We start from the raw sequence: 22,402 nt of genomic DNA, 5'->3' as shown, positions 1-22,402 counted from the left end.
CACAACCCAACATGGGGTCAAGTAATTGAATGTGGGGGCAATGAAAAATTTGGCAACAGTAAAAAGTTATGGGGGGGGCAGCTAGGTGGCGCAGTGGATAAAACACTGGCCCTGGATTCAGAAGTACCTGAGTTCAAATCCGGCCTCAGACACTTGACACTTACTAGCTGTGTGACCCTGGGCAAGTCACTTAACCCCCATTGCCCCGCAAAAAAAAAAGAATGGAGAAATTCTAGGAAGAATTTCAAATTAAATAAAAATCAGCACTTAAAAAAAAAGGTTATGTATACCTATTTTATATACCTATATACTTAGGGTCATGTAAAAATTTCTTTGGTGAAAAGGGGTCATGAATAGAAAAAGTTTAAGAAGCCCCGAGGGCCGAGAGCACTGATAGTTTAAGTTGACTTCCCGAGGTCATACAACCAGTACATATTAGAACCAGAACTTGAACCAAGGTCTTCCACGCTCTTAGATCAGTCTTCTTTTCACTAAATCACTCTGCCTCTCTCTATTAGGATGGTGTATTAAAGGTCACTTTAAAGAACTTGGGTTTCTCAATGAACACAGTTTAAAAGCAAACAAAAAACAAACACATCTTACACTTATGTAATTATGCCCATGGATTAGAAAAAAGAACCCCAGACAAAGTCACATTTAATAACCTGAATGAACCATATGCTTCACATTATTGTTTGCAAGGCAACAGCAAAGAATGGAATGGTGGCTCTGAGAAGAAGAGAAAGTGATTTTTTAATCCTTCCTCCTTTGCCCTTCATGGCATTGATCTCCATAAATAAGTTGAGTCCCATACACATGGGCTTTGGAACTTAGATTATGTTTTAAAAAATCTAAACATCCAAGTCCATCAAGTTGCTCAGTTCAAATACTGAAGTCTAACAACAACAAGACTTGGATTAACTGAGGGGAAAAAAGATTTCTTTTGTCCACTTTTCACTTATGCATTCTTATGATACTATACCTTAATAATGATAATTTATAAGATTCATCTACACACATATGTATGCACATGTATGTATGTACATGTATGCATGCATCTATGTGTACCTGCATGCAGGAATGCATGCACGTATTTTGGACTTGGACATGGGATTTCATTGGTGTAGGGAACTCTAGGTAAGGAAACTCCGACCAATTCAGATCAGCATCTTCTCTGCAACTTATAGTTTATGGGAAGTTGCTTGGGGCTCTTGGAAAGTAAATAACTTGTCTGAGATCAAAGACAGGACTTGACCTTGAGGCTAGCTCTCTGTGGACTATGCTATGCTGCCTCTCTAGATTATAATGCTTTTAAAAATTATTTTCTTTGTTGAGCAATGATACTGGTCATGACACATTCCTCAATCCTAAACATGTATTCTACTATTCCCTCCTCCACTTAATTCTACATTAATGATGATGATAGAAATAAATAATTCCTTATAATTTAATGGTGCTATGGTACAAAAGAAGCCCATTGTAACTTAAGGACAAGTCCTGAATCTGATGGTTTTGGGGTAGGGTGTGTGTGTGTGTGTGTGTGTGTGTGTGTGTGTGTGTGTGTGTGAGTGATTACCCCAGCAGGGTAATCAGACAAAAGACTAACTTCCACTGCTACCAGTGACAGCATGTATGCTTCACTTATCACAGAATCACTAGAAATCTGGAGGAGCGTCTCAAGGATTATCTAATCCATTCCATGAGAGTGCCAAAACCGTAACAGAAAAAGCATGCCTTTTTCTTCATAGCTTTCCAGGACAGGACTGACAGATTTGATGGTGGGAAAAACGGTTTTGTTTTTAATGGAGAAGGTAAAGTATTAAATCATTCTTCAAATATTCAAAAGCTTGTTAAAATATTTCTCCCTCAGTCAGTCCTGAGGGAGATGAATTGTGAACTAATTAGCCAATAACTACCCTTCAATTGATTTGGAATTAGTCATAGTCAAATCACCTGTGCTGAATGTTCCAACAACAACAAAAATCCCAGGACACAGAACTATAATTAGTTAAAAAGGGCATCACTGGTCTCAGCTGAGAAAGAATACGTGTTCATTCATTCATCTGTTTATGTAAAGTAAGAAAATGTTTAGAAATACAAGTATGCAGAAAGCAGATGAACAATAGTTTTGAATCATGTTGCCTTTCTAGGAAAAATGAGTCTTGGCTAATTGTTAGAAATTTTCTACCATAAATGAATCCATTTGGTGAATTTAACCAACCAACCAATCAATCTATAAAACATTTATTAAGGACTTACTATGTGCAAGGCACTGTGCTAAATACTGGGTAATTTACCACATGATATGAGTTTTCATCCTCACAGAATTTGCCGTCATCAAAAACCAATGATTAAATCCACAGCTTATGCCACAATCTTTGGAATTAACTGTAGATCAATGAAGTGAGAGGAAACAGTATACAAAAAAATTAGGTCTCCTTATGGTCATGCATCACAAATTTTTTCCCTTAACTTCCATACTTATTAATTATTTCTCTACACTCTCTTGCATACTCATTCCTCTCCTCTCTACTGGCAATAACTTTGATATAAACCTCTTAATTCATCTTTCTGGTTCCATTCTCTTCCCCTTCTGATCCATTCCCACTGCTGCCAGATTAATCTTCCTTGTGCACAGATCTTGTTATATCACAGCTCTGTGGAACATTCTCTCATGATTCCTTACTGCCTACTAAATAAAATCCAAACTCTTTTGCAGTTTCACTTTCAGTGCACTTCACAATCTGATGGCATCTTGTCTTTCCAGCCTCATACTAACTCCCCTTATGTGATCTAGCTCACCTGAGTTACTTTCTGTCCACAAGTACCTCCTATATTGGCGGGTGGGAAGAGCTCCAAACCTTTGCTCATGCTGTTCCCTATGCCTGGGATAGAACCTGTTACTTATTCCCATCTACACTGGACTATTGGAAACCTACTCAGGTTTTTTTTGGTGGGGCAATGAGGGTTAAGTGACTTGCCCAGGGTCACACAGCTAGTAAGTGTTAAGTATCTGAGGTCGGATTTGAACTCAGGTCCTCCTGAATCCAGGGCTGGTGCTTTATCCACTGTGCCACCTAGCTGTCCCCGTCCTCGTCTTCTACAGCCAAAGTCAATGCAACTTCCAAGAAGCCTCTTTAGGTTCTTTCAACTTGTAATGCCTTTTATTCCTTCAGAATATTATTTGTATCCTGTTACGCTTCATTTATTTATTTGTGCATATGTTAATACTCCCTTACTAGACTATAAGACCCATGAGAGTAAGGGTCTGTGTCTTATCCCATAGGTGAATTTCCTCCTAACACCTAACAAGGCACACTATAACTATTTTCAACAAGGTAGCATAATTTGATGAAATAGCATTTTCATCTTACTCTCTTCCATCCCTCAATTCAAGCCACTCAATTCAAGACATTGCTTCATTAAATACAGTACCTTTTAGGTATACTTTCCCCTCTTCTACTGTCAAATCCTTCTCCGAAGTTCTGTATTTCCATGACTTATATTTACAATCCCTTTATCTCCTCACTGGTGTCATGTCTTTGAGCCTCAGTCAGCTCTGAAATTTTAAAGAATTTGCCAGCCTGAAAAGCAAAGTACTCAATGCCACAAAACTGAAAATTTAACATCAAAGTGCAAAGGCCTCATCCAGCTGGTTATTCTTTCCACTGTTTGGTAACCTTAGTAGACTCGTATATGAACACATCATGGAAAGAACTGGCATATTTGCCACTCTGTTGAACCAAATAGAATTAACAGAAATTTCTGAACAACCAGAACTGATGCTCAGGAAGATCTTGAAGCAATCCAAATTCCTGACGTGCCTGCCTGCCCACCCTTTGGATCAAAGGAAGATTAAGCTGTAGTCAATATCATCTTACAGGCATTTTCTTTTATTCAAATTCTTTGAAAACTGCTAGTCCATGCATATGGATTTTCCTATCTAGGACATCCCAATCTCTGCAATGTAGTGTAGTGGATAGACAACAAAGCCAGGAAGGTCTGAGTTCAAGTCTTACACATCTAGTACTGGCTCTGTGACCCTGATTACATAAAGAGGTTCTAGTATGCATTGGTAAATGAAAGTTCTGTCAATAAAAGCACCAGTTTAGTCCCCCATCCCATTTTTTAAACATGTCAGATCACAGCTTGCTGTTTAAAGAAGAAAAAAAAAAGACCTATCAGAAAATAGTAGCCGTGTTACTGATTTGAATCAAATAACCTCATCTGCCATGAAGATGGCGAGAAGACAGCTGTAGAGCCAACAACAGAATGGTGCAGTCTAATTTTGATCCCTCACCCTGTTATGATCCCCAAAGCAAGCAACTGTTGGAAACAAATGTGAAAAGAGATAGCTCATAACAAAGAAAAAAACCAAAGACAGCCCAGAGGGCTTAAGGGTTTGCATTTACTAAGAGGTATAATGGATGCTAGTCTTATAAATAGTAACTCCGAGAACACTTTGGAAATTACAAAGCAACCACAAAAGAGACAAAGCGCTGGATTTGGAATAAGAAGATCTTGTTCAAACCCCCTCCTCATTCTCCCTATCGTATGAGCCTGGACAAGTCACTTAATCACTCAGATCTTCATTTTCCTCCTCTGTAAACTGAAGATAAGGATACTTCTAGTGAAATGCAAACTCTGTGATGCTAAACGCATTTCAGTTATTATCTCGATTTCTTAGATGAGGAAGCAGTCTCTGAGAGGGTATGCTGACTTGGCCAGAGGTCCATATATAGTATCTGTCAAAGCTAACATTTGCACTCTGGCCTCCCAACTGGCAGTCCAGCCCTAGTGCCACTTCCACTCTTTCCTCACAAATAAGTAACTGTTGAAAGAAGATTAAGATGAATGATGGGTGTGGTTAAAAACAACAACAAAAACCAACAATGACAAGAGCACTGTATTTCTTTCTCCTGTGAAAAGAACAGCTTATATCCCACCCACCTGCAAAGCTGAATAAATAAAAATAAAGATTGCAGTTGCCTGCAAAATTAATACAGATTAGAATTCTAAATACAGACACTCTAGACAGTTTGGAATTGGTCTAGAAACATCAAACAACAAGAGCTAGGAGTGGTTATAGAAGACACGAAGATTCTAAGAGAAGGATCTCTTAAGATGAACTCCATACTTCATCAAACCTCTATAAAAATAGCTTAAAAGTTGCAGATTGTTCCATATATCCCCCTATCTACTTTATGTGATAGTTGAGAGAGGCTAATATGTTCAGAAAATGTTCATCCTCCTTAATGGAGTTAAAAGTTAAAAGTGATTTGTTGGGGGCAGCTAGGTGGCGCAGTGGATAAAGCACTGGCCTTGGATTCAGGAGTACCCGAGTTCAAATCCAGCCTCAGACACTTGACACTTAACTAGCTGTGTGACCCTGGGCAAGTCACTTAACCCTCATTGCCCTGCAAAAATTAAAAAAACAAACAAACAAACAAACAAAAAAAAGTGATTTGTTAGCACCTTCCAACAAACCAATCCTTGTAGAGTTAGCAAGTATTCTGAAACCTAACAGTCTGCTAAGCACAGGAAAAAAAAAAGGATTTCTAAAGGGAAAATGTAGTAGACAGTATAACCTCATAACTGTGTATTCATTAAGCTGCAGTAATATATACAGGAGAATGTCATAAGCAAGAATACAATAAGAGATGATTTTTTCCCCTCAAGAATCAGTGGGGGTGGAATTTTCATTCTGAAAATTGGAATTTCAAGTAGGACACGTCCAGTTCTTTGAAGCCATACTAAGAGCCCATCAAGTACGAGATTTTCCTCTTGGTTAAAGTGGGCTTCTACTTCATCTTTGGGGCAGAAGATCTTGGCAATCTTTTATAGCCTATAAATTAAGCCCAAGTTGGGATGAGTCAGAAATCCTAGAGAAAGAATGTCAGAGAAAATAGATAACTTCTTTTCTCTTTACTGTTACCCTGAGGACTCTGGCTAAGTTCTTAGATATTTTTCCTTCCCAAACCATTTTTCTGTAACAAAGAAGTCTTCATTGCCATGACTTTCCTTTTGAAGTTGATCTTCCAAGTGAATGTTTACTCCAGTAATAAATCTTTCAGAACATTTTTATGAAAACGACCGGAGAAGGGGGGGGGGGGAGACTGTGGTCTAAACATTATAACTCATAAACAACTCTGCTAATCTTGCCCCTGTGAATCTTCTTTCCTTGTTTTGATTTGACAGAAAGTGTTGAGAAGCTGTTGTACCTTTTACAATTCCCCAAAGTGAGGGAAATAGATCGTTTAGACAAGGGAAAAGAAAACAAGTAAAACTTAACAGAGGGAAAATGCTGAAGTTGCTGTGTGGCCAAAAGACTAAACTGTCAAAATGTCTGGATAACAGATTTTAAAAGGCAAGATGAAGGGTGCCAATCATCATTTAATAAAACACTAACAGAATTTTTTTATTGAATTAGAAAGGTGTGTAAAAATAAAGAATAACTTCTCTAAGATAAAATGTAAACACGAATTCAGTAGAAGCAAATAAAAATCAAAACTAACTTCATTTCATGAGTACAAGATGAAACAAAAATTACCACTGTCCTGATTTTTATATTTTTATTTCATTTATTTCTAAGACAAAATCAAAAGATGGATCTTTTAAATGTCCTATATATTATTAACTCCTTCCAACAGTTGACATGAACAGTTTTCACCAACACTCAAAAGAATCTTTAAAAAAAAATGCAAATCAAATTAACCTTGACAATAAAGCCAGGACAGGGGGAATATGGATAAACACATGCATCATGAGAAACATACTGGACACCAAAAGTGAGTAATAGTAGAGAAATGGAATGGGACACTTACACAGTGGCTATCTGTCAAAGGGTCCTGATGGTTACTAGGTTCTTAAACCATCTAGACAGAATAGCAGGATGGGAAGAATGCAGTCACAAACAATCCACCAGATGACAATACTACATAGTGCAGAGGTCAGCACAGCTAGGATACATCTAGAAAGGGGTGGGGGAGGAAAAGAACAAACGTTCAAATTGGGAAGCAAAAAACAAAAACAAAAAAAGTAAGCTGAATATGAATCTTAGCCCCATGGAAGTCTGGGGTAGGGAGGAAGGAAAGTAATGTAAAGAATAAAAGAAGTTGAATGGGATATTGACATTTCCTATGAAAAAAATAATTTTATCATTTGATTTGGAGCCAACATAAAAAGGAGAAGTAGGCTAATTCTCAGAGGTTAGGATTAAAAAAAAAACTCAGAAGAACACAATGTAGGAGAGAAATGAATGAGACAGAAATGAGGTATGAATTCAATAATAATGTCAACCAATGTCCCCAATTCTTCAGCTTGAACTATGTCCTGTTTTGGGTTGGGGTTTTTTTTGACAGTCAGAACTAATCTCTAACTGGGAAAATTGATTGTGTTAACTAATTCTATTTTATAATGACTTTGATACTAGTTTGAGTCATATACAACTGAAACTCCAGGGTCTAACCCCCTTCTTTCCCCATCCTTCACCACCAGCAAAAAAAAGCTTAAATATAGAACATCACAGCAACACAGTCATTGTTGATGTTTAAGGGCAAATCATTTACAGTATGATTATTGTGCTAATAGTAATTACCATTAGGTTATATAAGTTGTGACTACACTAGTGAGATGGATTCCACAAACCACACACAGACACAAATACTGCTTATTTGCTTTTAATTTCTTTATCGTGTGTGTGTGTGTGTGTGTGAGAGAGAGAGAGAGAGAGAGAGATTAGGAGGGATAACCATAGCATGTATTAGTAACATGGAATATTAAGTTTTCCTTAGTTTACAATCCCTTCTTACCATCTAATATATAATTTTTTTTTAATAATTTTCTTTTCCTATTGAATAATTTTTAGCCTAAGCTAAAGACCTCTTTTCAGCCTGATGGTTCTTGACCTATAGGAAGCATGGTATGATGGATAGAAGCCTGAACCTGGATTAAGGAAGACCTGGGTTCAAATCCTGATTTACATTTACTAGCTATGTGACCCTGAAGCAAATCACTTAATCTCCAAGTACCTCAACAACTCTCTAGGACATTTCCGCCTACCTTTTTGGCCTTATTATATTCATTAATTCCCTTCACTTATCCTAGTTTCCTTCCAAGCTCAGTTCAAGTGTTATCTTCTGCATGATGACTTTCCTGGTTCTCCTAGTTGCTAGTGTCCTCCCCCCGCAAATTATTGTGTTACTTATTTTTCACATAGTTATATATGTATATGTTATTTTTCCCAAGACTATAAGCAATTTGGGGAGAGAAAATGTTTTGTTTTATTCTGTATCCTTAGAGCCTAGCACAGTGTCTGACACAGAGTAGTTACTTAGTAAATGCCTGTTGCTTCACTGATCATAAAAATGTTGCAATTTGTCCTAGGAGAGGCTGTTTCCATATAGCCATAAGGAGTCATCTAGTGAAACCCCTCATTTTATAGGAAAAGAAACTGAGACCCAGAATACCACAGATCAAGTCGAAGAGTCTTTGTATACCTTTGTGGTGTGTTGCCTCTCAACATATTGGTCTGGAAACTATCAAGAAGGTTGGCCCACTTTTTGGTAACCAACAGTTAACTTAAATGGCTCTAATAAAAATAACATAGGCTAAATAAAAGTAACATAGAAACTAAGAAACTTGCCCATAGTGATACATCAAGTCAATGGCAGAAGTAAAGAACTTAATTAACCCAATTCTCAATTCAGGGCTCTACACTACCTTGGCAGAGAGATGCCCATTTTTTGGTTTTGTTTTGTTTGAAAAGGACTTTTTCAATAGCTAAAATTTATTGTAAAGAGGAAATCTCAAGCCTTCCTTCCTAATTCCAATGGGGCGGACCTCAGAATAAGAAAACGAAGAGATGGTTATAATGGAAATAAATGAGTTAAATAAGCAGGAGGTTATAATATCTCAAGAAGGTAGAAAGCAAGTTTTGTTGTAGGTAATCTGAGATGTGGAATGCCCACAAAGAATAACCAAGAGTTTAAGAGTATTTTATAATTCTGCTTTGGTGTTTTACCTCTGAAAACCAGATCTAAAACTTTATTCATTCAACAAATATTTATAGAATTTCTATTGCACACAGGACACTGTGCTAGCTATTGTAGGAGATGCAAAACAAAACAAAAAAAGAAAGAAAAAACCAGTGCCACAGTTCTTACCTTCCAGGAATTTATAATCTAGTCATTATACTTCCACTTGGGTTCAGTTTCCCCAAACAAAAAGAAATAGTTTAATCTAGTATCTACAATTGAATTAGGGAACCCCTGATAATAATGGGGCTTTGTGAGTATGGATAGGAATTCAATAAGAGAGGTTTGAACCGATTCATTATTTGTCATTTGTCTGAAGCATTTAAGTTAGACTTAAGCCCAAAGGCATCTGGGTAAAGGGTTAGGTGGCATTAGCTGGAGGTAGATGCTCAGTCAGGCAAAAGGGCAAGTAACAGATAATTGGAGTTGTTCAGTATTTTTCTTCTGTTTTTGTCTGTTTCCTGCTGTCCCATTACATATTCCATTCCATTGTGTAATAGAAAAGAACATTGCCACCACAGACCATACATAATGCTCGCATAAGACTATTAGAAATAAAAGCTTTTGATAATGTTTAGACAGTTCACTTTTATTTTCACTCAGTGACTCCTCTTTTACTTCACCACACAACTCTGCCAGCACAAGACTGTCTTCTGTCTCCACCTGCAGTCTTTGGTACAGAAGGAAGTTAATATTTTAAAACCTATGTGTTTTTAGACAGTTTGAACTCTTGTAGGGAAACATGAGTACAATTATATTCGGTCAGAAAATCCCAATTAACTGGTACCTAACCAGAACCTTCCATTAAGTAGATCTTATTCATCCTTGCCAGAACTTGACTTTAAAAAGAAAGTGGAGGGAGCAGCTAGGTGGCACAGTGGGATAAAGTACTGGCCCTGGAGTCAGGAGGACCTGAGTTCAAATCCGACCTCAGATACTTGACACTTACTAGCTGTGTGACCCTGGGCAAGTCAGAACCCCCCATTGCTCTGAAAAAAAAAATGGCAAATCACAAGAACAAATTTAACAGACTCATTTAAAAAAATAACTAAAAATTGGATATGTCCTGGGATAAGTACAGGTTCTGTTTACTTTCATATTTTCCCCACACCTGTACCATCAAAACTGAGACTAATAATGATCTAATTAAGGCACTTTGAGACCTTAAAATCATCCAGGATTCAATTATATTTCACGGGCACTATTTTATACTCCACTGAAATCGTCCTCAGATGCCTCACTGTAGTGTGGAGGTCATTTAGGAATTCTCAAAGCCCATGCTAACCAATCATAAGTTCAGTGGAGAGGGGCCCTACTATTTTATAAAGTATTTGAATACAACCTAGAGTGGGATTAGATGTCTATTATCTAAGGATCAGACTAGCTATGTTTGAAAATTCATCATCAGATTGGTTATAAGATGATGTCATTTTTGGCTACAGCAACCCTCAAGGACTGTTTAGTATTTTTAGAGAGAGGTTGCAATTGGTATCAGTGGAGAAAGAACACACAGCAACGAAGTCTTTGTTTGTTTTTGGTGTATGTGTGAGGCAATGAGGGTTAAGTGACTTGCCCAGGGTTACCCAGCTAGTAAGTGTCAAGTGTCTGAGGTCAAATTTGAACTCAGGTCCTCCTGACTCCAGGGCTGGTGTTTTATCCACTACGCCACCTAGCTGCCCCCACCAATGAAGTATCAATCCCTGAAGTAATTAATCCTTGGAGTATTAAAGTAATACTTAATAAAGCAATGGCTGAATGAAATGGCATGATAGTGAAATATTTTTGGTAATTACTTGTACAGTACCAAAGTGAGAGATGTCTTATGGGGAATTCTACTTCAAAAAGCTACACTTTCTAGTGTGAACAACAACATGTAATCAGTATTAAAAATCGGACTCATTTTTATCTATAGCTAGTTGATGTGAAGTCTTAAAAAAAAAAGAGAGAGAATACTATGGGGGATCTTTAAAAAAAGGGAAAGGAAAAACTATAGTGGACAGTTTGCATGTCTTTTTTGAGCAGGTTTGAGAGTCTTGAACATCTCTCTAACCTTTGGTTATTACAAACAATAACTGTTTAGCCTGGAAAGCTCAACCCAAGAAGATGTAGGACCCCAATAGGATCAGAGGTGGCCTACAAGGTTAAGATGTCCAGTCTTCAACCTCACTTAACTTTCATCTTTTATTTTTCAGGGAAAAGAACAATACTTGGTACTGTGTTCTTATGTTGCTTTGGGAAGGTAGAACTCTGCCCCTGTTTCTGCCACATCAGAAGCACTGAACAATATAACTTAAAGGCTTGCACAGTACATCAATACAACAACCAATGTTGCCTCCTTCCCTAACCAATGGTAGAATCTTCTGTGATTCTGAAAGTAATTTCTCTGAAACTTCATGTGCATATACAAGATTTTACAAATTTTAATCTGATTTATTTCCCCATATTTAGGAAAGAATACTAACTCTGTGTCTCAATTCACTAAATTCTGTCTTCTCAAAATATAATCATTTTGCTGCTTTAACGTGGGCACACATGCACTCGCACGAGCACACACACACACACACCAATTGTACAAAGTTTAAAGGAGATGAGGATACAGATTAACTAACCACCCAGGCTTTCACAAACTTTAGTGGAGCCCCATAGCATAAAATGAAACCCTGGAAATAGAAAAACAAATGAGGTATAACATTTTATAGTCATATAGATTGGCAACCTCTACTACCATTTTTTAAAACAGTTTTTATAAACTGTTTTGAAATACATTAATATGCCTGAAACTTTAAAACGGCATTGGGGGAAATCCTGAAAAGAGAGAAAGACAGACACACTTTGCATTTGGGGGAAAAAAAAAGACTTACGTTAGAGGAATTGAAGTAGCTGATTTTGCCCGTCTTCTACTTTTCAGGGCAAGTAGCTTATCACCTTGTGTCATTCCGTTTATTTCATCATCATCATCATCACTGTACTGTATAAGTAAAAAAACACTGAGCTAATGATTTTAAGTTGCATCTTTAACTGCAGCAAAGATCAAGTTACTTTCTGCCATAATGTGAATGCCTATTTCAAAGCTGCACTGTAATTTTTAAAACATCTTACTTCAGAAGAAAACTATAGGTTTTCCAATAATATACAACCTGTGATTATTATATTACAACAATGCTATTATTACACATGCCAACATTAAAAAATACATGCATACATATTTTTATATGTACATATATGTGTATGTGTGTGTATACTCACACAAATACATACACAGAGAGAAAATGAGAAAGCATTTTTGTTCCCCAAGCATCTTATCATTATTTATATGTGCACAGATCACCCCAACCCAATCAAAACAAACAACAAAACAGAAGCCCTTGTACCTCAAATTCTCATTCTGAATTTAACCAGCTGCTACTAAGAGATGGGCGTGGGGGCGAAATAATGGGAAAAAAAACCCCCAAAACCCCAAACCATAGTAAGGACTACCTGAAAAGCCATTTCACATACCTTATTGTTGTTTCAATCTTTGCCTAGGTGTGAAAAGGACTATAATATAACAGTCACCCAACTTTTTTTCTGACTAACTCTCAAGGCTTTTGTAGGGGGTGAAAAAGCATCTGAAGAGGGATATAAAAAAATGAAAAAAATATGTGGACAATAATCCCTCACAACTTGGCTTTATTTTCACCTGTAATCTCTCCACACACTAAAAGATTCCCAACAGTTGCAAACCAAATGACAAAAATATCTAACCAAAAGACAACAGCAGGATTTCGAGGCGATTACCGATTCAGAATCTTTAGTTTCTTCGGACTGGGTTTCACTTATTGAAATGTCATCGACCCCTGTTAGGATTTTTGTGACTGCAGCTGCATGTCTTCCATTTTCCTGGTCCCTTAACTTCTTGCGGTAATAGTCTCCTTCTGTCCAAAGGCTTGCCTGTTTCCTGTAGAAGTGAAATAATGTCACAACTTTTTCTAGAAATGGGTATGCGAAGGACTTTTCTCTAGGACTTTTTTGAAGTACTAAGACTACTACTTCTTCCCCTTTCAAAAACTAATATTATACCTACCATCAAGTTTCTGGGAGGAAAAGATCATCATTCAGCAATAGCTCCTGGTCTACCTTCTTAGTTTGTAGTTCTACTAGATACATATATCCAGGAATATAGAAGAGGAAAAGTAAGTTCTGAGGGAGTCAAGTCTGGGGCAGCTAGGTGGAGCAGTGAATAGATCACCTGACCTGGAGTCAGGAAGACCCAAGTTTAATCTAGCCTTAGAGATTCATGAGCTATATAACTTTTGTAAGTCACTTATCCTCTGCTGTAATATGGGGATAATAATAGCACCTACCTTTCAGAGTTGTTGTGAGTACGTCAAATGAGATAATTGTAAAACACAGTATCTGGCACACAGTAAATGTAAATTTACACAATGTAAATGTTAGCTAGTATTATTTAATACCTCAAGGACCTGTCATGCCATCAATGGGAGTACTCCCTTTGTAGACACTGATGGCAACCCCTACAATACAATCTCTGATGGCTGCTATAACCAAAAAAATGCATGATTAACATGGTAAATAAGACTCTCCTGAATTTAACAAGACTCATCCTTAGATGAGACCTGTTACAGTTCAAGACTAGAAATTTTTTTCTGCTTGGTAGAACCTGCCAGAACTTACACTTTATGGTCACAACCTTTGAGAACCAAAGGTAACCTCCATGCCACACAGAAAAACTAGACTTCAGTGGAATTTTACTTACGACACCAAAAAATGTTGCTGAGGTCCAATCACAGAGCCAGGTCTACAGATTCTGATCCAGGCAATGGTTTCAGGAACGGTCATCCTATAATGCTTTATGATATAGCAGGCTATAAGGGTGCCTGTCCGTCCAAGGCCAGCTAAGAAAAGAAACATACTACATGGTTTTGTGAACTTCATGCAATTTTTTTTTTAACAATTAGCCAACTATAGACATTTCTTAGAAAGGAAACTTTGCCAAGAAAGGCTTTTCAGATTTGCTTTTGCAACATACTGTTTCAATTTAATCTCCAACAGAAGCTAGAGAAAACATTACTGTAGCTTTAAGTGCTCAAAAAGAATACAGGAGGAAAAGCTGTTTTGTCCTGACACTTTAGAAACTGACAGCTGAGAACCGTCTTATTATAGAGTCATTTGAGAAGTTAGCTCTATGTAAAGTACCTTTCCTATGAAGTTAGAACAAAAGTATTGTTTTACTTGTGATGCATGAAGATCGATGAAAACTATGCAATAGAAAGAAGATGAGAATGGATGTCTTTCTTGGGAGAACTGTCTCGGTGTTGTTTTAGTTAAGTAAGCTTAAAAAGAAACGTTTATAAATAGAATTCTAGGGGCAGCTAGGTGGTGCAGTGGATAAAGCACCAGCCCTGGATTCAGGAGTACCTGAGTTCAAATCCGGCCTCAGACACTTGACATTTACTAGCTGTGTGACCCTGGGCAAGTCACTTAACCCCTATTGCCCCGCATGCATAAATAAATAAATAAATAAATAAATAGAATTCTACAAAAAGAAGCTAACATTGTTTACTGTCATTCCTGAAGAAAAACTGAAGACAAATAGGAAGGATTGGAGGAGAAACTTTTTCCTTGATGGAACTGCATTAAACTGTGGTATAATGAAAAAAGAAACCATAGAGATAAGGAAGAATCAACTTCTATTTTGTTAATACTGATGGTTTGTGGTAAATCAGGCTATGACCACAGTCATAGCCAAAAATTGTAATTATAGGGGGCAGTTAGGTGGTGCAGTGGATAAAGCACCAGCCCTGGATTCAGGAGGACCTGAGTTCAAATCTGGCCTCAGACACTTGACACTTACTAGCTGTGTGACCCTGGGCAAGTCACTTAATCCTCAAAAAAATTATAATTATATATTTATGTTTATTATAATTATTAAGAGTAATTGCTATTGGAAGAAAAGGTTTTCCATCTCATTAAATAATTAGTGGCTAGCATTTATAGGTTTGCACTTTGTAAATCTTGGCTTTAAGGTTTGAGAAGTGCTTTAAATGATGATCTTACTCTCACAACAATCCTGTAAAGTAGGTGCTATTATTATTCTCATTTTACAGTAGGGGAAACTGAGGCAGACAGAGGCTATGAGACTTGCCCAGGATCATACAACTAACAAATGTCTAAGACAGGATTTGAAATCAGACCTTCCAAGTTCCAGTCTAAGAGCTTTCTCCTGTCACTCATCTGACTCATCAATTAATTAATTTTACTTATGTTAATTAAAAAGATGACATGTTTGTTAAGAAATGGGTTATTGCTGCATACCCGTAGATTAATGTAGCAATCAGAAGGATAAAGTATAATATGACAATGAATCCAATGGCAGACTGTATTTCAGTAATCTATTGGTAAGTGAGTGTGGTCAGACCCCAAACAAATGTGTGTAAGGGGTCTTGTGAAATGGTTTGGTGATCTGTCTCTGTACCTAGGATAAAGTGCCTAATGATTTTTTCCAACTTTCAAGAAGAAATGGACAAGGTTTCTATCCTCATTTTAAAATCCAAATTAATGGTACTTCTGGTCTACCAGAAATTGGAGTATTCACTGTCTGGAAAGACTCACAGAAATAACAGCATATCTAGTTAGTGCACTTCCTAAGCAACATATATACCAAAAGCAGAAAAAAGGCCAGATAACCATCTGGCTGCTGCTTTCATTTAAGCTATTCCCCTTTGGATTGGGTCCAGGGAGTTTTTCAGGTACGACAGCTGAAAACTCTGAGAAGCCTCCCTCAGTCAGATGTCCACTGCTATCTTCACCAAGTGATCCAAAGTTAAGCTATGGCCTACCATCTTCAGTTGACTATGCATGCCTGGAAAGAGTGAATCATATTGTTACATATTCACAAAAAAATTATACAATGAAAATACTAGGTCTAATTATAAAATGGCTATTTGTATGACAACCTGGTGCCAGGTATACATGGGGCACTGTTTTATAGCATCTTCACCTTTAGGGAAAGTTGGACAATTTAAATAGTTTATGGATTCATTTTTACAGAATGTGGGTTTCAAATTTTTGGCTAAAGTTTATCATGGGTTATACCATGGGAAAAGAACAAAGTATGATACTTTGGCTTACTTCTATTAGATATTAAAAATGCCTAGAAATATGGAAAAGCAAAAAGAGGTTCTGAGAGAGTCAAGCCTGGGGAACAGCTTTTAAGACTAATAAAGCTCTATTACTTATTTTAATGACGATTGTTACTGACATAAAGCACTGATATTTTTCCTGTGAAATACACTTTATGCTCTTGAAAAACAGTAATTAAGACCTCCTAGTCACATGATGAGCAAGAGTACACTTTCTTTAGAGCCCTTAAACTTTCCAAACCTTAAGGAAATAAAGGTACTAGGTGCAAGATACAACTTTGGAACTATAGCTTATTCAACAAGTCAAATAAGAGAGAAAACTGTTCATTTAAAATTATTATGAATCAATACAAGAAAACATTAATCCTCAAAGCACTCACTTTGTTATAGCCTCCATGTTCCCATTGGAAGGATCCCATCAGAATCACAAATTTGTGCCTGAATCCCATTCAATCCTAGAACATAACCTAGCATACCTGCTGTCCTTCCCCAGAGCCCAACACAAGCAGAAGACAACTCTGCCCACTCAGTTTTCTAGAGCCTCAGTAGGAAGAATGATGAAGCACACTTCCCACATCCTAACAGGAGAGATGAGAGACTACAGAAACCATAAACCATATATTTTCAAACATGGCCACATAATGTGTTGACCTGTTCTGAATGACTGCTTATTCGTTATAATGATAGGACATTTGGAGAGGTGGGGCAGGAACATAGGAGGCCTAGCAATAGTGTTGGAAAAAAATATATTATTAGTGACAAATTTTCTAAACATAGGGAAGAAAAATTGAGCCAGAGACATGGATAAAGTTGTACTGAATAAATATTTGTGGATTAACAACAACACTAAATAGTGCTTTAAGGTTTGTGAAACTTTCCAAATATGATCTTCTATAATCCTGTTTTTCTTTGTGTAGGAAAATGTTCATGTTTGCTGATGCTTGTCATGTTAGAATGAGAAAAAATTAAAATTTTCAGGCACCAGAGAATGAACCAGTAGACAAAAGAAGATCAAAGATGAGGAGTGGAGGAGAGGGGTAGGGAAAGGAAGGAGAGACAAGAAGGAGGAAAGATATAGAGGATGATAGTTGGGGCAATGAACAGAAGAAGACAGGAAGGAATGAGATTAAGGATAGAAGTGAGAGGTTTGGCTTTTTCAAAGAGATGCCATTTGTATTGGCAGACGAGCTCCCTATACCAATGAAATCAGGTCTGGACAGCTGTGTCAAAAATACAAGGTACTGGAGGCAGCTAGGTGGCACAGTGGATAAAGCACTGGCCTTGGATTCAGGAGGACCAGAGTTCAAATCCAGCCTCAGACACTTGACACTTAACTAGCTGTGTGACCCTGGGCAAGTCACTTAACCCTCATTGCCCTGAAAAAAAAAACCAAAACCAACAAGGTACTCAACTAGACCTGGGGCCATAAAGTGTGTGGGAGAAACCAGTCCAAATCCTCAAGGAACTTTTCAGTCCACTACTTACTATATTTATACAAGTACAGAAAGAATTCAGAGCACTGATATGCATTGTTTATCAACAAAAGAAACATACCTTTGCAATGAACTGCTATAACACCCTCAGCATTTTCACAGATATTCAGAAATTCTTTTACTATGGCATCACTAGGTATGCTGCCATCAGCAAAAAAAAGTTCATGATGGTCAAAACCAGCCTCTGTAAATCTCCTGGCATCATATGCTTTTTTGTTGAGTCTTATAATGGTGGTAACATTGTGCCTCTTAAAATATGGAATATAGGCTTCAGGTGTATGATAGTGGTAACCTGTGGGAATTAAGAAAACGGTTTTAGTTGAACAATATAAAGATAACTAAAATAATTTTTAGTCTCTATGTGAACAGGGACTGCCCTCTTGAATGTTTTTCTGTAGTAGAGACAAGTAGAAATATCAAAAGATCTCTCTTCCTCCCTCCCTCTATTTCTCTTGTGGTTTTTTTGTTTTGTTTTGTTTTTAGTGAGGCAATTGGGGTTAAGTGACTTGCCCAGGGTCACACAGCTAGTAAGTGTTAAGCGTCTGAGGCCGGATTTGAACTCAGGTACTCCTAACTCCAGGGCCAGTGCTCTATCCACTGCGCCACCTAGCTGCCCCCTCTTGTGTTTTTAACTTCCTCCCAACTCATTCTTTACTGATATAAATTTAGACCTGGAAGAGACCTCACCGGTCATCAGATCTAACCTTCCCATTTTGCAGATAAGGAAACCAGCCGAAAAAAGTTAAGAGACTTGCCCAGGGTCACACAGCTAGTAAATCTTTTGAGGTGGAATCTGACATCAGGTCTTCCTGATTCCCACATCACACCAGATTTAAGACATTTAAAAAAAAATAATCAAATGAAAAACAACAAGAGTTATAAAACAAGAAAGGCACACTCAAATGACTGATTTTCAAAAGCATAGCTTATGTAATTAAATTCAAGGTTTAGTTCAGATTTCTATTTCCCTAGAGCAACACGCATATGGATTGGCATCAAGAAAAGCACAATGTGCTCATTCAACTTCTTTGTTAGGAAGATTTATTTCCATTTTTTGGCATACCACTTTCAAGTCGGCTTCTTGGGTGAGGGCCACAGAAGGCAATAAATCGGCCTGGTATTATCCAGTTTAAATCTCCATTTTCTGCTTTCTGTGAATAGAGTAATATACACTGTTACTCTCAACATTTTTCCTTCCTTCTACATTTCTATAAACTTAATTGTAACATTATAAAAGCCCATAAGTGACTGTGAAATAACTTAAATATTAAAATGGATGTTGTCTCATTAACTTAGATGTTCTTTCCAACTACACGGCAATTCATTCATACCATGGGACCCTTGCCTAGATCCTACCATAAGTTTACCCAAATGGAGTTCACCTAATGTGGCTCACTTCCTACTGAAACTGGGAGGATATCAATAAGCCGATTGCTGGTTATATCTGGATTTCCCCACATGCCTAGTAGATATTTTTTCATCATGTTTCCCTGATGGCATCCTTATTTACAGTCTCTTATTTGGGATGTATTGAAATCTCCTCACAGCCACCATGTATCTCTTCATGGTCCCCTGAATTATGCCCATTTTTATTTTTTCAGACTGGAATGTTCCATGAGTCACAATCATACAGTAATGCCAGCATAATTTTAGCATTAAAAAAGTTGGTCTGTTTCTGGTAGAAGTTTGGGATTATTAAAAGAGCTTCCTAAAGGCAATCAAGTCAATTTTTCTTCTCCTGACATGCTACACTCAATTCATTGTCCATTTACACTGTCTGTTTAGATATACATATATATATATATATGTACATACACACAAATGGATGAATTCTTTATAGTTTATCCATTTAACTGTATGTTGTAATCTAAACAATAGGCAAGTTTCATCCACTTAGTTTTTCCTCTGTGAATGGTTAGATCAAACTCTTTTGAGTGATCATAGTTTTTTTGCCCAGAAGTTTATCAATGTCTAATAATAATGATGATAATAGTCATAATAAGCATCTATACAGCACTTTTAGGTTTGCACGTGTTTTACACATTCTGTCATTTGAGTCTTGTGACAACTGTGAGGTTGGTGCTATTAATATCCCCACTTTACAGATGAGAGAACTGAGACCCAGAGAGGTTAAATTTCTTGGCCAGTGATACAGCTATTAAATGTCTGAGGTAGGATTCAAACTTAGTCCTCCCTGACTCTAAGTTTATTGCTCTATATAGTATGCCACTTGATAAAAACAAAATGAAGTCATCTGCAAAGAGGAGAATCTGGAGGTCCTCATCATCTATAGCAGTGGTTCTTAACCTTTTTTTGGTATGCCATGGACCTCTCTTGGGCATCTGGTGAATTTTATGGACCCCTTCTCAGAATTTTTGAATGCATATAATACAACTGAAACAAATTATATTGAAATATAGTTATCAAAATATTAATAATCCTAGTACACAGACCCCATGTTAAGAGCTCCTGATCTATAGGAATCATGTTTCAACTTCGACACTGACCTGGGCTTCTTCCGTGACAGTGGAAAGCACTTTTGGTGAGTAGGAAAAAAGGAAGGAAAGAAGCATTTATTAAATGCCTACTATGTGCCAGACATTGTACCAAGCACTTTACAAATATCACATTTGATCCTCATAACAACTCTGGGAGGGAGGTGCTTTTATCATTCCTATTCTATAGGTGAGGAAACTAAGCCAGATTGAGGTTAAGTGATTGTCCAGGGTAGCACAGCTAGAAAGTATCTGAGACTCGATTTGAATCCAGGTATTTCTTACTCTAGGCCAGGCTCTATCTATCCATTGTGCCACCTACCATCTCCTAGCCTTATATTTATGATTAGAGGGTTGAACAAGGTTATATCTGCTATTATAGCTTTCAAGGAAGTTTAATTTTTTTATGAATTGATATAGAGATGCTTTTTGGAAAACATCCTTCAAGGTAATGCTTTGCTGTGCTGAAGCAAATGCTTTTTTATAATAAACAAATGTAGAGAGATCTTATATTCTGTATATCTTTCATTCAATTGTGTAATGGTATTGACGTGGTCAACTGTGTAACAGGACTTGAAAAAAGCCTGCATATTGCTTATTAATACTCTAAATGAAGATCCCTTCAAGGGATGTACAGATAACTTTCTTACAAAAATGCTTATGTATATTATATATACACACACACACTCATACATATGAGTATATATATATATACATAATGTATATATACAGTATGTTTGTGTGACGGTGTTTATAACTATATAGTGTATGTATGCATAGTGTACATACAGCTAGATTGTTGCTGATGTTCTTTTGGTTGGTCTTTTCAAATATTAATGAGGCATGAGTTGTTGTTTTTATGCCATTGGTATTTTGTCCCTTTCAGATACCATGTGAATGGATCCATCAGTGCCCTACAATTGTGTTTCCTACAGCACAAATTTCTTCTATTATCAAATCTGGCCAATTTCCCTGACTTAGTTCACTTTTCTGTCATTTCTACCTCCTCTAAAAGCAAATCTAGGAATGTGGTATTAAGAGTCAGTATTGGGGGGTGGAGGGGAGCAGCTAGGTGGTGCAGTGGATAAAGCACCAGCCTTGGATTCAGGAGGACCTGAGTCCAAATCCGGCCTCGGACACTTGACACTTACTAGCTGTGTGACCCCGGGCAAGTCACTTAACCCCCATTGCCCTGCAAAAAACAAAAACAAAAACCAAAACCAAACAAACAAGAGTCAATATGAGAAGCAGCTAGGTAGCGCAGTGGATAAAGCACTGGCCCTGGATTCAAGAGGACCTGAGTTCAAATTTGGCCTCACACACTTGACACTGACTAGCTGTGTGACCCTGGGTAAGTCACTTAACCCTCACTGCCCTGCAAAAAAAAAAAAAAGTCTTTGCAAATCTTTTCCATTTTTTTTTTCTATTTGTCCTCCTTTGTTCATCCTTAAATGTCCTCAGGATGACTTTGGTTGGTAGATGATCATGAAACAAGAAACTAAAATTTTGCCTAATAAATTTATTTCCCATTCACCAATTGATTTCATCCATATATGTGATGATCCTGATCCATACATCCTGATAAAGTTATTGGATATAGGAACTAGCCCCTTTAGTTTGGTCAACAGGTCTTAGATTTACAATTGCAAGAGATATTAGAGGTCATCTAATTCAATTCTTATTTTATCATCGAGTAAACTTTGAAGTGATTTGCCCTGCATCTCACAAAACACATCTATCTGAAACATTTTTAAATCTAAGAAAACACTGTCTTTGGAAGACTTTTACCTTTGAGTTTACTGGTATAGGTAACTCCTGGTAAGAAACCCCGTTTCTATCAAAACAGATCCAGACCTGTGCTGATTCTTATAATCTCGGGGTTTTGTCTGGGGCATCAAGGGCTTCAGTGATTTGCCCAGAGTCATATAGCCAGTAATATCTCCGAAGTCAGACTTGATTCCAAGTTTTTCTGACTCTCAGGCTGGCCCTTCAGTCACTACTCCACTCTACCTCTCATATCCTTGGAATACTAATGGAATTGATGCCAATGGAGGGGAAATGACATTTTTCTAAGAACCATTTAGAAACTTACTTGGTGGCAGCACAATGAATAGAGTACTGGATCTGAAACTGGAAGAAATGAATTCAAATCCAGCCTTAGCCCCTTATATTACCTGTGTGACCCTAGACAAGTCATTTTAACCTCTCTCAGCCTCAATTTCTTCGCCTGTAAAATG

The 22,402-nt window shown here is 37.3% G+C and overlaps 1 protein-coding gene across 7 annotated transcripts in view; it reads right to left on the bottom strand.

Moving 5' to 3' along the window:
* Positions 1 to 22,402, bottom strand: part of CDC14B (cell division cycle 14B) — a 153,696-nt gene that overhangs the window by 11,872 nt on the left and 119,422 nt on the right. For 5 of the 7 annotated variants that reach the window (XM_044001705.1, XM_044001390.1, XM_044001478.1 and 2 more), the window contains 5 exons: positions 18,734 to 18,821; positions 17,732 to 17,962; positions 13,792 to 13,930; positions 12,813 to 12,972; positions 11,897 to 12,003 (listed from right to left, as the gene is read on the bottom strand). In XM_044001705.1, the coding sequence (XP_043857640.1) occupies positions 11,897 to 12,003; positions 12,813 to 12,972; positions 13,792 to 13,930; positions 17,732 to 17,962; positions 18,734 to 18,821 (725 nt within the window). Of the gene's footprint in view, positions 1 to 6,824; positions 6,971 to 9,428; positions 9,706 to 11,896; positions 12,004 to 12,812; positions 12,973 to 13,791; positions 13,931 to 17,731; positions 17,963 to 18,733; positions 18,822 to 22,402 lie in introns of those variants that run through there. The other 2 variants (XM_044001627.1, XM_044001221.1) reach the window with 2 other exon arrangements.

The sequence above is a fragment of the Dromiciops gliroides genome, chromosome 1, assembly GCF_019393635.1.
Source record: "Dromiciops gliroides isolate mDroGli1 chromosome 1, mDroGli1.pri, whole genome shotgun sequence".
NCBI lineage: Eukaryota > Metazoa > Chordata > Mammalia > Microbiotheria > Microbiotheriidae > Dromiciops > Dromiciops gliroides.
Note: the sequence above shows the minus strand (reverse complement) of the source record. Positions and strands in the feature narration are given on the sequence as shown.